Below are 13849 nucleotides of genomic sequence, written 5' to 3'. Positions count from 1 at the left end.
CAACCAGCTACTGAGACCATAGCAACGCCTTCTGACATCATAGCAACCAACTTGCAGCACCTAGCAACCACCTAGCAACACCTTAGCAACCACCTATAATTGCATAGCAACACCATAGCAACCATCTAGCTATGCCTAGCAACCAGCTACTGAGACCTTAGCAACGCCTTCTGACATCATAGCAATCCACTTGCAGCACCTACCAACCACCTAGCAACACCTTAGCAACCGCCTAGAATTGCATAGCAACACCATAGCAACCATCTAGCTATGCCTAGCAACCAGCTACTGAGACCTTAGCAACGCCTTCTGACGCCATAGCAAACACCTTGCAGCACCTAGCAACCACCATGCAACACCATAGCAACTGCCTAGCAATCACCTAGCAACACCTTAGCAACTACCTACAATTTCATAGCAACACCTTAGCAACCATCTAGCTATGTCTAGCAACCAGCTACTGAGCCCATAGCAACACCTTCTGACAACATAGCAACCACCTAGCAACACCTTAGCAACCACCTAGAATTGCATAGCAACACCATAGCAACCATCTAGCTATGCCTAGCAACCAGCTACTGAGACCATAGCAACGCCTTCTGACATCATAGCAACCCGCTTGCAGCACCTAGCAACCACCTAGCAACACTTTAGCAACCACCTAGAATTGCATAGCAACACCATAGCAACCATCTAGCTATGCCTAGCAACCATCTAGCAACCAGCTACTGACACCATAGCAACGCCTTCCGACACCATAGCAACCACCTAGCAACACCTTAGCAACCATCTAAAATTGCATAGCAACACCATAGCAACCACCTAGCTATGCCTAGTAACCACCTAGCAACCAGCTACTGAGACCATAGCAACGCCTTCCGACACCATAGCAACCACCTAGCAACACCATAGCAACCACCGATAATTGCATAGCAACACCATAGCAACCATCTAGCTATGCCTAGCAACCAGCTACTAAGACCATAGCGACGCCTTCTGACATCATAGCAACCACCTTGCAGCAGCTAGCAACCACCTAGCAACACCATAGCAACCACCAAAAAATGCATAGCAACACCATAGCAACCATTTAGCTATGCCTAGCTACCAGCTACAGAGACCATAGCAACACCTTCTGAGGCCATAGCAACCACCTTTCAGCAGCTAGTAACCACCTAGCAACACCATAGCAACCACCAAAAAATGCATAGCAACACCATAGCAACCATTTAGCTATGCCTAGCAACCAGCTGCTGAGACCATAGCAAGGCCTTCTGATGCCATTGCAAACACCTTGCAGCACCTAGCAACCACCTAGCAACACCTTAGCAACCACCTAGAATAGCATAGCAACACCATAGCAACAATCTAGCTATGCCTAGCAACCAGCTACTGAGTCCATAGCAATGCCTTCTGACACCATAGTAACCACCTTGCAGCACCTAGCAACCACCTAGCAACACCATAGCAACCACCAAAAAATGCATAGCAACACCATAGCAACCATTTAGCTATGCCTAGCTACCAGCTACTGAGACCATAGCAAGACCTCCTTATGCCATAGCAAACACCTTGCAGCACCTAGCAACCACCATGCAACACCATAGCAACCACGTAGCAACACCTAGCAACCAGCTACCAACACCGTTGCAATGCCTAATAACAACATTGCAACCACCTAGCAATGCCTAGCGCCACTTCAGCAACCGCCTAGAAGCACCATAGCACCGAACTAGCAACATCATAGCAATCACCTAGCAGTGCACAGACCACCCATTTTATTAGTAGCACAGGCTCTTCCACGGTCAGCGGAATAGGCCCATCTCAAAATTTCTTCAGGAATTTTCGTTTCTAGTTATACTTATCACCCAGTTTGCCAAGCATGTTCACACACCCTTCTGACTGACTTTGCCTGAGTCACTTGCCCTTTATTGTGCTGTTGTGGGTTTTTTTCACTGTAACACAATTCAGTCTTCAAATGACTTTTACACATACCGTGTGATGTTATCTGTCATTGCAACCACACATCCATTCCTCTCACATTGTTTTTTGCATTATCTCAAATTAGTTCTACCCCTGATTTTTCAGGCTCAGAGTCTGTGAAAACATAGCTAAAAGGCCCTTCTGTCAAAAGGGGCTGACAGACATTCGCTATAGTCATGTTAATGTAATATAATATAATATAATATAATAAAATATAATACAAAATTCGGTAACACTTTATAATAACGTTCCTTTGTAAGGCATTTACAAGTGATTAGTTAATGATGAACTAATTATTTACAAAACATTCATAAATGATTAATAAGTGATATGCTAACAGTTTGTGTATGTTTTGTTAATACATTTACAAGTCATTTACAAGTGATTAGTTAATGATGAACCTACCATTTACAAAACATGACCATTCAAAAAGGAATGATAAATGTTAATATTTTTGTGTATGGTTTGTAGACTAAGTTATAAATCATTTACAAGTGATAAGATAATGATAAAATAATCATTTACAAATCATGACTATATGTTCACAGATTATTAAGTAATATGCTAATGATTTACAAACATGTCGTTATTTATCTTTAAAACAATAGCATATTACGAAATGATCAAACAAATCCTAAGCAAATTCTTATTTAGGTGCTATTTAATATGCTATTAATAACTTATAAATCATTGAAATGTCAACATTGTATACACAGAAAAGGTGTCAATTATGAAAAAATGATGATCAAACCATTAGTAAATGATATATGTATATAATTTATGTATGCTTTGGTAAAGTTGTAAGCTGGTCGGTTAAAAAGCACAAAAATGCAATTATGCTAAAGCTTTTTTAAGAATAATAAATTATTTGGAGTCAAGTGAATCAACGTGTAAATGACTTACAGTTAGGGGATTACAGTGGGTTGTGTTAAACCCTTTCTTTCATCAGCATAGTCTTGGAGAGTGTGGGATCTAGTGATAATGTGAACCAGTTTCACCTTCCACAGCGTTACAGCGTTAACATACTCCATGTGTCAAAGAACACATCTGTCTGCAGTCAGCCCTTAAATTGCAGCATACGTTTTACTCATCATTCGTAGATCTTTCTTACCTGTTTCAAATGATCTGTAGCTGTACACAAGGCATTTACAACACTTTCTGCATCCCCTAATCTAAAGTGTAAACTACTCATCATTTGTAAATGTTTTACTCATCATTCGTAGATCTTTCTTACCTGTTTCAAATGGTCTGTAGCTGTACACAAGGCATTTACAACACGTTCTGCATCCCCTAATCTAAAGTGTAAACTACTCATCACTTGTAAATCTTTTACTCATCATTCGTAGATCTTTCTTACCTGTTTCAAATCACCTGTAGCTGTACACAAGGCATTTACAACACTTTCTGCATCCCCTAATCTAAAGTGTAAACTACTCATCACTTGTAAATGATTTACTCATCATTCGTAGATCTTTCTTACCTGTTTCAAATCATCTGTAGCTGTACACAAGGCATTTACAACACTTTCTGCATCCCCTAATCTAAAGTGTAAACTACTCATCACTTGTAAATGTTTTACTCATCATTCGTAGATCTTTCTTACCTGTTTCAAATCATCTGTAGCTGTACACAAGGCATTTACAACACTTTCTGCATACCCTAATTACTGTAACACGTACAAATTAGAAAAAAAATATATAATTTCTGCTATTCCTGACCTATTACAATGTCAATAAGTAAATCATCTGCAACTCTTTGTAAAGATGATTACTGTAAGCTGCAAAACAATCACTCTTTAACTGTGTACAAGTGTTACGTCCTGCTGCTGCTCGCTCCGCCCCCTCGACCAGGACGCCGCCCACCAGACATCGCTCCGCCTGCGTCACTTCCTGGTTCCCGGAGTGAAAAGCCGGACAGCAAGATCCTTCGAGAGCTCTGCTCATATTTTGGATTGTGTTTGGTTTATTATTTGATTGATTATTGTGTATGACGGTTTTGGTTTCTCGGTTTACGATTTCTCGCTTTGCCCCTTCTCTGTACTTCTGCCCTGGTTTTGTTTGCTTTCTGGTTTTCGATCTTTCGCCCGGTTTTTGGTTTACGACTTCGCGCGCCCCTCGGACTTTACGCTTTGGCTTGTATGTGTGTTTGTGTATGTATCCGGTGCGTAGGGAGTGGTTGCCGTTTTGTTTTGATATACTTTGTGTCCACTGATTTGGTTAGGGAGTTAGGTATAGGCTGTGTTGTTTCTGTGTTCTTTGGTAGTTCAGTTAGACTTGGGTTTCGTTCGGTAGTTGGGGTTTTGTTTATTATTTTGGCCTTTATCACTCCTGAAGCTCTTGCACCAGGTTTGCTGTTCTGTGTCTGTCGTGTGTATCAAAAATATAAAAAACATAAAAAGATACCTCTTTGTCCACGTGTGTATCCTTGTGCACCACACCCTGTGTTTCCCTTATTCCCCATTCCCCTTTCCCTTCCTCTGTTACGCCCCAACCCTAGACTGGGGTTCGTAACAACAAGTATGAGGAAATAATGCATAAGGGTGCTGGCAGAATAACATTTATTTCAACCATGCAGGTTCAAAATAACATTTTCTATTGAATGTAACAACTTACAACAAATTTTGCAAACCCCCAGCCCCTCCAAACATATCCACACAACCTGTAACCAGCAGGTTTGCAAAATTGAGCAATTGAGCACTTTACATGACAAATGGTAACTTTGGTAACAATCTTTGAACTCTCAACTGTTTAACCTAAACTAGTATGAAAACATAAACTGGCACAGTACCCGACTTTTTACTTTCTCTTCATTATGGGGAGAAGCTTTCCATTCTTTTTCATATGATCTACCTCTGACAAAAGTGCGGGATCATTGCTTAAGACATCTGAGCACTTCTGGATAAAGGTCTGCAGCTTCTGGCCTCTGGAGCAGCCTTGTAGGAGTTCTTCATACTTCGTTTGAGACACAATGGCAAGTTCTGCAATTGCAACACTGGCAACCACTGTGTTCCTGTCCACTCCAACCGCCTTGTAAGAACACCTCAAGTTCTTCCCTTGCCTGAAATGATGCAAGACCTTTTTGTATCTCTTTACAACATCCTTTGGATTCACAGCTGCAAAAACAAACAAACAAAAAAAAAATAATTAACCAAGCTGTGAAAATATCCATAACCTTGTAAAATTCTTTACTACTGTTCTTGTTAATGTAACATTTAATCATGTTTGTAAATCTTCCATTATGTAACATATTACACTGAAATGACTATTTTACTAAACCATACTCTAGATCAATAATAAAATTAATGTCAACACTATTCTTGATCAACATACTGTGTATCAAAAAAGATACGGTTAACACTGGAACATTTTACAGCCTGAAAGAATATGTGATATGCAAACTAGTTGTATCTTCTTGTAAAGGTATAACCCAAGCAACCCATAAACACTGAGACAAATCCAGTTGCAAGCCAGTTGTATCAGTGAAGTGTACTATAAACCAAGGGTCCCATAATTACAAGAACACTACAATTTTTGTCTTTTTCTTGTGTATTGCAGGCTCTCCTTAAGGAGGTCCTAGACATGACATCACTCCTGAAAAAGTTATCTACACTGACAGCTTCAGTAAAGACTTCTCTCCACTAACTTCTAATTGCTGATCCAGCCACCAATGGACCCTTTTCACAAGACTGTGATGACGCGTTTTAACGGTCATCATCATAACGCATTGACATTTATTCATATTTTGATTTTTGAAAAAAACAACGTATGTACATTTGTAAGACTATACTTTGTATTATATTACCTTTTTATCAAGTTACAAAAAACTAGTTAACGCTAATGCAATATCTCTGTCATTTTTTTCCTTTGATTGAAAATCGTGAAAACACTAAACCCGGAAATGTGAGAAAGGTCCATCAACTGCTCAGCTAAAGACGATAAAATCCAACACCACTTACCTCTCTTTAAAAAGTTTCTTTCCTTCCTTATCTTCTCTTTCTTCTTCTTCCCCTTCTGGGTCTTCTTTTTCTTGTACTTGTTGCGCTTTTTTACTTTCTTTCTCTGACAATCAGAAGATGAGGAGGAGGATGAGGAGGATGAAGAAGACAAGGAAGATGATGTAGAGGAGTAAGATGCCGCTTGCTTTAATGACTCTGATGAGTTAGAAAAGTCTGAGTCATTGAGGTCAGCTGACACATTTGTCCCAGCACTACTTTTCTTCTTGTCTAATGCAGAGGGAGAAATACAGAGAGCTTAATACTGAGACACGTAACACCAAAATACAGTCATGACCTCATCAGAATAAATATTTTTTCTACTGTCAGAGATAACGTTTGTTACTTTAATAGTGAAAATGTAGTAAAATGTAAATCCTTGTGTTTACTGTCAGTTTCCTTTGCTGAATTGCTATACCCAAGTAAGTTAGGGCCAGTTCCAATACCTCATGGTTTTGGTATTTCATACTTGCCCACTTGTCTTATGTACTTTCCATTTTCTTTTATTTTTTGGCCAAAGTGTGCAAATAGACATCTAGACTTACAAATTATGAGAATTTTGTATTTTTAGGTGGACTAATTATTTAAGTCAAACTGTTTGTGCCCTCTCACAAACATACAGATCCCATTATTTTTTGACCATGAGATTCAATAACTTTCAAGGACAAATTAAGAGGTTGCATTAATTTTGAATACAAACAAAGTAAAAGATGATGAACACATTTTTTAACAATAAATTCAAATGACTTAGAGTAAATGAGAATTCTACCTGTTTTGTAAATGTATGTTATAGATCTTGTTGTGAGAACTCCATGTATACATTTAATTTAATTCGGATGTCACCATAAAGAAGAAAATATCTGTTCCTGTTTACATTTCATCACGTCTTTAAGGCCCCAGTACTTATCCAGTGAGTTTGACTTAGTTTCACACCAAGTTAGGCAAAAATGTATGTGTTTCAGAGTATGTTTTAGTAGTTTGCCATAGCTGATCAACAAGAAGTTTAGTTACTGTGAATGTAATTGTAAATTAGTTACATTCTGACAGCTGCTTTAGTGGGGAGTCTCTTTCTTCGGTCAACTCAGCAATTTTCTTTGATTGAAGGTCTTCTTTTTTCTTTGCCTCACTGAGTTGTGTGCGACATTTTTTTGCAAACAGCACAGCTGTCGGGGATTGTATCACTCCTGAAATGATACAGAAAGTTGTTAACAGGATGTGTATTAGTGAATTTGTATAAATTAACCATTAAGTTAACTATACTGTCTAAAATAAATAAGGTTTTTTGTCTGGGCCTATTTTATATTATGATATATTTTGTGCTTTACATGCAACAGTACATACAGTATTATTGTAGAAACAGGTTTACATCATTTCAATATCATTAGCAGGTTTAAAAAAATTAAATTAAATAAGGGCAAGGCTCTGGGCCTGATTTTTCACCTATCAGGTGATTATGCAAAAGAAGTGTACACTTTCAAATCACCTAACCCACGTTATGTTTAAATTTTAGCAGTGACTTCAATCTGTGGGGTCATGTTGACCCTAAATATTTTAATACATGCAGGGGCGGATCTAGAAAAATATTTATGTGGTGGCAAGAGGGGGGCAGGAAATTCTGAGGGGTGGCAACGTATGGCAGACGTTTATATACTGAATTTAATCATAGTTATCACCAGGGCTCTCAACTTTTCCAAGAACCTCGGAGTGAGATATTGGGATGTGGGTGGCCGATGCAGGTAGCGGTGGGGGGGGGGTTACGACCGTCATCTCTCGGCGTTATCTCGTGCTGCATTCAGCGCAGTCGGACATTGGAGATTCACGCTCGTAAATGTCAAATTGGCCGTAATTTTTCTTTTAATTTGTTGCTGCCAACTGGGATGGCAGCAGGGGTGGCAAGGCTTTCTTTTAGGGTGGCATTTGCCACCCTATGCCACCCCGGTAGATCTGCCCCTGAATACATGATAAGAACATAAGAACATAAGAAATTTACAAACGAGAGGAGGCCATTCGGCCCATCAAGCTCGTTTGGGGAGAACTTAGCTAATAGCTCAGAGTTGTTAAAATCTTATCTAGCTCTGATTTAAAGGAACCCATGGTTTTAGCTTCCACTACAATAGCAGGAAGACTATTCCATACTCTGACTACACGCTGTGTAAAGAAGTGCTTCCTCAAATTTGTTTTAAAATGTTCTCCCGCTAATTTCCACTTATGGCCACGAGTTCTAGTATTTAGACTAATATTGAAATAGTCATTACTCATATTGAATTGTATTTTTTAAGACTTAAGGCATTTAAAACACTATTTTAAACCATGTAAATAATAAATAACATTTTTAAATGCTTCTTGTACTGATCAAAAAGTTTTGGTGCATCTAAAAAAAACGTTAGCTAAGTAACATTACATTGCTTGCAGTTAGCTAGCAGAAATGTTACCACTGTGTGGTAAATGTACACTTACCTGTGCTGCTGCTACAGTACTGCCCGCTTCATCTGTTTCTCTTTGCTCGACGGTTGTTTCATCTGTATTCTGTTTGAACCGTTTTCTATAACGGGTGGAAGGTTTTTCGGTACTGATCGGTGCTGCCATTTCTCCCGCTAGTTCACATGCTCCTACTGGCCACGTACGTCACAACTAATACAACCAATTAGAACACTTCATAGTAAAAAAAAAAAGTGTTGTCAATGCAATTACTTTGAATGATGAGTAAAACATTTACAAGTGATGAGTAGTTTACACTTTAGATTAGGGGATGCAGAAAGTGTTGTAAATGCCTTGTGTACAGCTACAGATGATTTGAAACAGGTAAGAAAGATCTACGAATGATGAGTAAATCATTTACAAGTGATGAGTAGTTTACACTTTAGATTAGGGGATGCAGAAAGTGTTGTAAATGCCTTGTGTACAGCTACAGGTGATTTGAAACAGGTAAGAAAGATCTACGAATGATGAGTAAAAGATTTACAAGTGATGAGTAGTTTACACTTTAGATTAGGGGATGCAGAAAGTGTTGTAAATGCCTTGTGTACAGCTGCAGATCATTTGAAACAGGTAAGAAAGATCTACGAATGATGAGTAAAACATTTACAAATGATGAGTAGTTTACACTTTAGATTAGGGGATGCAGAAAGTGTTGTAAATGCCTTGTGTACAGCTACAGATCATTTGAAACAGGTAAGAAAGATCTACGAATGATGAGTAAAACGTATGCTGCAATTTAAGGGCTGACTGCAGACAGATGTGTTCTTTGACACATGGAGTATGTTAACGCTGTAACGCTGTGGAAGGTGAAACTGGTTCACATTATCACTAGATCCCACACTCTCCAAGACTATGCTGATGAAAGAAAGGGTTTAACACAACTCACTGTAATCCCCTAACTGTAAGTCATTTACACGTTGATTCACTTGACTCCAAATAATTTATTATTCTTAAAAAAAAGAGCTTTAGCATAATTGCATTTTTGTGCTTTTTAACCGACCAGCTTACAACTTTACCAAAGCATACATAAATTATATACATATATCATTTACTAATGGTTTGATCATCATTTTTTCATAATTGACACCTTTTCTGTGTATACAATGTTGACATTTCAATGATTTATAAGTTATTAATAGCATATTAAATAGCACCTAAATAAGAATTTGCTTAGGATTTGTTTGATCATTTCGTAATATGCTATTGTTTTAAAGATAAATAACGACATGTTTGTAAATCATTAGCATATTACTTAATAATCTGTGAACATATAGTCATGATTTGTAAATGATTATTTTATCATTATCTTATCACTTGTAAATGATTTATAACTTAGTCTACAAACCATACACAAAAATATTAACATTTATCATTCCTTTTTGAATGCAGTCATGTTTTGTAAATGGTAGGTTCATCATTAACTAATCACTTGTAAATGCCTTACAAAGGAACGTTATTATAAAGTGTTACCCAAAATTCTTTAAAACCTGTTAAGTCTAAAACTGTAAGAGTAGGTGTACTTGTTTACAAGACAAAAAACAAAAGTTGTCTTACATAACTTTTGTAGTATTTGAAGGATTTTATACCCCATTTTAAGCACAACTGTACAATTGATTAACCCTGCCCATAACAGCCTTTTACTCCTAACTGTGCAGTATCTGTATAAACTGGACACATCTGGTTTGACTGCCCTAAAGAGCTTTGGTAAGTTAAAGTTTACCTTGCCTTATGTTTCTGTTACAGTTTTTCTGAATTGCTAAAAGACTAAACCTCATTCTTGGAACAAAACTTCCAATTGCCAAAACTCATTTATTGAATCAATCGCTCTTTTGGTGAAACTTTAAACACAATTTGCAGATTTGAGCAAAACTCTAAACACATTCCCATTCATCAAAACACATTTTGCACTGTGGTGAACTTTGATGCAAAATAGAAAACACAGGCTGCAGAAGTTCAGCACAGCCACCATACAGTAGTCATCATTTAAACACAATGACTCAAAACTGTTCACACATGTTTCTAAACATGAGAAGAAGCCAAAGAGTGACTAGAACATACAATATGTGCTAGATGAGAGTGCAAGTGCCACTGGTGAGTTGAAGTTTGACATCAACGTACAGATGGGTCACACAGAGGATTGTCATGATTCCGGGTGGCTCGGGAACGGGAACGAGGCATGGTGCACAAAAAGAAGGGTGGACGACCCACTGGCGGCTCCAGGAACACAAAAACAGGGTTTATTAAACAAAACAGAAAACACTAAAAACACAACTAAACCAAAAAGACCACAAGGGGTCAAAAACAGAAAGGGGATTATACAAGACTAAATAACAAAAACTGAATGCACGCAGAACACTGAAAAAAACCATCAACCTACAACAACCATAGACAAAGACAATGAACCACTGGGGAACTGAACACAGGCAGGAACTAAAATACTAATGGGTAACGGGACTAACACAGGGCAGGTGAGGCTGATTAACAAAGACTAGGGAAACAGGACACAGGTGAAACCAATTAACTCAAAGACACTGAAAACAGGGGAACTAAGAACTAACCAAGGAAACAAACTAACACTGGGGAATTACAGAACAGGTAAAGACACAAGCAAGGGCACCAGGAACAAAACCAATAACCAAATACAAAATCAGACACAAGAAACTCAAATGAAACACTAGGGAGCAAAATACAAAAACAGGAGGTGGGATTCAAACATAGGACAGAAGGGTACTCAGGACAGAAGGGTATACAGACAACCACATGCTCAACACAGAGCCACAAGACCAGACAGGCAACAAGGGAGAACAAAGACTAACATGAGAACGGGATGACCAGCAACACCTGCTGGTCAAACGGGGAAGGGACACGGAAGGACCACAGCAGGGGCTGACCCTGACAGTACCCCCCACCGAACGCGCGAACACCGGGCGCGCGCAAGGGCACTGCCAGGGCCACAAAGAACAGGCGGACAGGACTAGGACGTAGAACAAGACAGGGAACCCACTAACAAAAACCAAGGAACTGGACAGACAAAATCAAGAACTCGGACAAGAGGGGAACAAAAACAGATAGGGCAGACACCAGGAGCTGGGACAAGAACACTAGACGAGGGATCACAGTAGGGGGCAGAACTTGGGGACCAGGAACAAACGGACGCGGACACTGAGGAACAGGACCAGAGACACGAGGCAGAAAACAAAATGGTGTAGGGGAACCGGAAGGGAAAGGAACAAAAGGAGCAGGACGAGGGAAAGGACCAGGGACATGGGACTGGGACCGAAATGGGGCAGATGAACTGAAAGGGAAGGGCAGAAATGGGACTTGTTGGGGTAGCTGGCCAGGAAACATAAAGGGGAAAGGTTGGGTAGGATGTGGGCCTGGTGGCCGATTGGAGGGCGAGGTGGAAGGGATAGCAGGACGAGAACAGGAACTGGAGGGTGACGAGGAAGGGAGTGAAGGACTGGAGGATGATGAGGAAGAAGGGACTGCAGGATGAGGACGGGAACCAGAGGACAATGACGAGGTGACGATGGCAGGACGGGAACTGGGACTGGAGGGCAACGAGGAAGGGACTGCGGGACGTGGACAAGGACGGGTACTGGAGGGCGATGAGGCAATGACGGCAGGACAGGAAAAGGAACCGGAGGGTGACAAGGAAGGGAGCAAAGGACTGGAGGATGATGAGTAAGGGACCCTAGGACAAGGATGGGAACTGGGAACGGAGGGCAACAACGAGGAGGGCACTACAAGACTGGGGAACGACGAGGAGGGCACAAGACCGGGATGGGGACTGGAGGACGATAAGGAAGGATGGGGACCAGAGGGGAACAACGAGGAAGGGACTGCAGGATTGGGACAGGAACTGGGACTGGAGGGCGATGATGAGAAGGGCACGGGACCGGAATGGGAACTGGAGGGTGACGGCGAGGAAGGGACTGCAGGAGGAGGACGGGAACTGGGATCAGAGGGTGACGGTGAGGAAGGGACTGCAGGAAGTGGACGGGAACTAGGACCAGAGGGTGACAAGGAAGGGACTGGGTCTAGGTGGTTGGACCACCTAGTGTGTCCCCGTCTCCCCTTTCGGGAGACAGAGAACCGGCCTGGCCCTCTGCTGGACCTCCACCAGCGCCAGGAAAGGTCCGCTTGGGTGGAGGTAGGCGTCCGGATCTTGGGGCTTGGGGCCAGGACGGTCTTGGGTGGAGAAGCAGGGGCAAAGTCAAAAGGCCTGGCCCCCTGTGGACCGGGCGCGGACGGCCGGGGCATCGCAGCGGCGGCAGCCCCCTGTAGGCTGGGCGCGGGCGGCCGGGGCATCGCAGAGGCGGCGGCCCCCTGTGGGCCGGGCGCAGGCAGAGCAGAGACGAAAGCGGCCCCCTGTGGACCGGGCGCGGGCAGCCGGGGCGTCGCAGAGACGACAGCCCCCTGTAGGCCGGGCACGGGCGGCCGGGGCATTGCAGAAGCGGCGACCTCCTGTGGGTCGGGCGCAGACAGAGCAGAGGCGGCGACCCCCTGTGGGCCGGGCACAGGCAGAGCGGCGGAAGCGGCCATGGCTTCCCCTGGGCAGGGCTCGGGCTGAGCGGCGGAAGCAGCCGTGGCTTCCCCTGGGCAGGGCTCGCGCTGAGCGGCGGAAGCGGCCGTGGCTTCCCCTGGGCAGGGCTCGCGCAGAGCGGCGGAAGCGGCCGTGGCTTCCCCTGGGCAGGGCTCGCGCTGAGCGGCGGAAGCGGCCGTGGCTTCCCCTGGGCAGGGCTCGGGCAGAGCGGCGGAAGCGGCCGTGGCTTCCCCTGGGCAGGGCTCGGGCAGAGCGGCGGAAGCGGCCGTGGCTTCCCCTGGGCAGGGCTCGGGCAGAGCGGCGGAAGCGGCCGTGGCTTCCCCTGGGCAGGGCTCGGGCAGAGCGGCGGAAGCGGCCGTGGCTTCCCCTGGGCAGGGCTCGGGCAGAGCGGCTGCGGCTTCCCCTGGGCAGGGCTCGGGCATCGCAGCTGCGACGTCCCCTGGGCAGGGCTCGGGCATCGCGGCTGCGACATCCCCACTGGAACCTGGGTCAGGAACCTCAGGCGACCCTGCCAGCTCCACCAGGTGCCAGAAAACTCTCTCCAGCCTTCGCACCTCCTCCTCCGGAGATGCAGGAGAGAGCTGGAGAAGTTGGTTGCCGGCTTCTGTCAGGGCACGGCACAGCCACGGTGACTGGAGGACCGTTGGAGTCTGGGATAGCCGTTTCCAGACGGCCTGAAGTGAGCAGAGCTCCTCCATACGAACCTGGACATCCAGAACATCAGGGGGGGCAGGTGTCCCAGAGCCTGGGGATCGTCCTTTAGAGTGGTTCATTCTGTCATGATTCCGGGTGGCTCGGGAACGGGAACGAGGCATGGTGCACAAAAAGAAGGGTGGACGACCCACTGGCGG

At 43.2% G+C, this 13849-nt stretch overlaps 1 protein-coding gene across 1 annotated transcript; it reads right to left on the bottom strand.

The window, feature by feature from the left end:
* Window positions 1–4629: 4629 nt before the first annotated feature.
* On the bottom strand, window positions 4630–12763 carry LOC140577656 (uncharacterized). Its single transcript, XM_072697632.1, has 4 exons — window positions 12576–12763; window positions 12200–12387; window positions 5939–6205; window positions 4630–5095 (listed from the first exon to the last, which is right to left on the bottom strand). The coding sequence occupies exons 1-4, from the start codon at window positions 12761–12763 to the stop codon at window positions 4779–4781; spliced, it is 960 nt and encodes a 319-aa protein (XP_072553733.1). The 3' UTR covers window positions 4630–4778.
* Window positions 12764–13849: the final 1086 nt, after the last annotated feature.

This window comes from Paramormyrops kingsleyae, chromosome 1 (genome assembly GCF_048594095.1).
Source record: "Paramormyrops kingsleyae isolate MSU_618 chromosome 1, PKINGS_0.4, whole genome shotgun sequence".
Classification (NCBI taxonomy): domain Eukaryota; kingdom Metazoa; phylum Chordata; class Actinopteri; order Osteoglossiformes; family Mormyridae; genus Paramormyrops; species Paramormyrops kingsleyae.
This window is presented reverse-complemented; position numbering and strand designations above follow the sequence as displayed.

Excerpts from the sequence above, each read along its gene's own strand:
- LOC140577656 (XM_072697632.1), bottom strand. The coding sequence starts at position 12,763 with ATGCCCCGGCCGCCCGCGCCCAGCCTACAGGGGGCTGCCGCCGCTGCG. Across the intron at positions 12,388-12,575 it reads GCGGACCTTTCCTGGCGCTG|TCCCTTCCTCGCCGTCACCC; the intron begins GTGGAGGTCCAG and ends CTCCTCCTGCAG. Across the intron at positions 5,096-5,938 it reads AAGAAACTTTTTAAAGAGAG|CTGTGAATCCAAAGGATGTT; the intron begins GTAAGTGGTGTT and ends TTGTTTTTGCAG.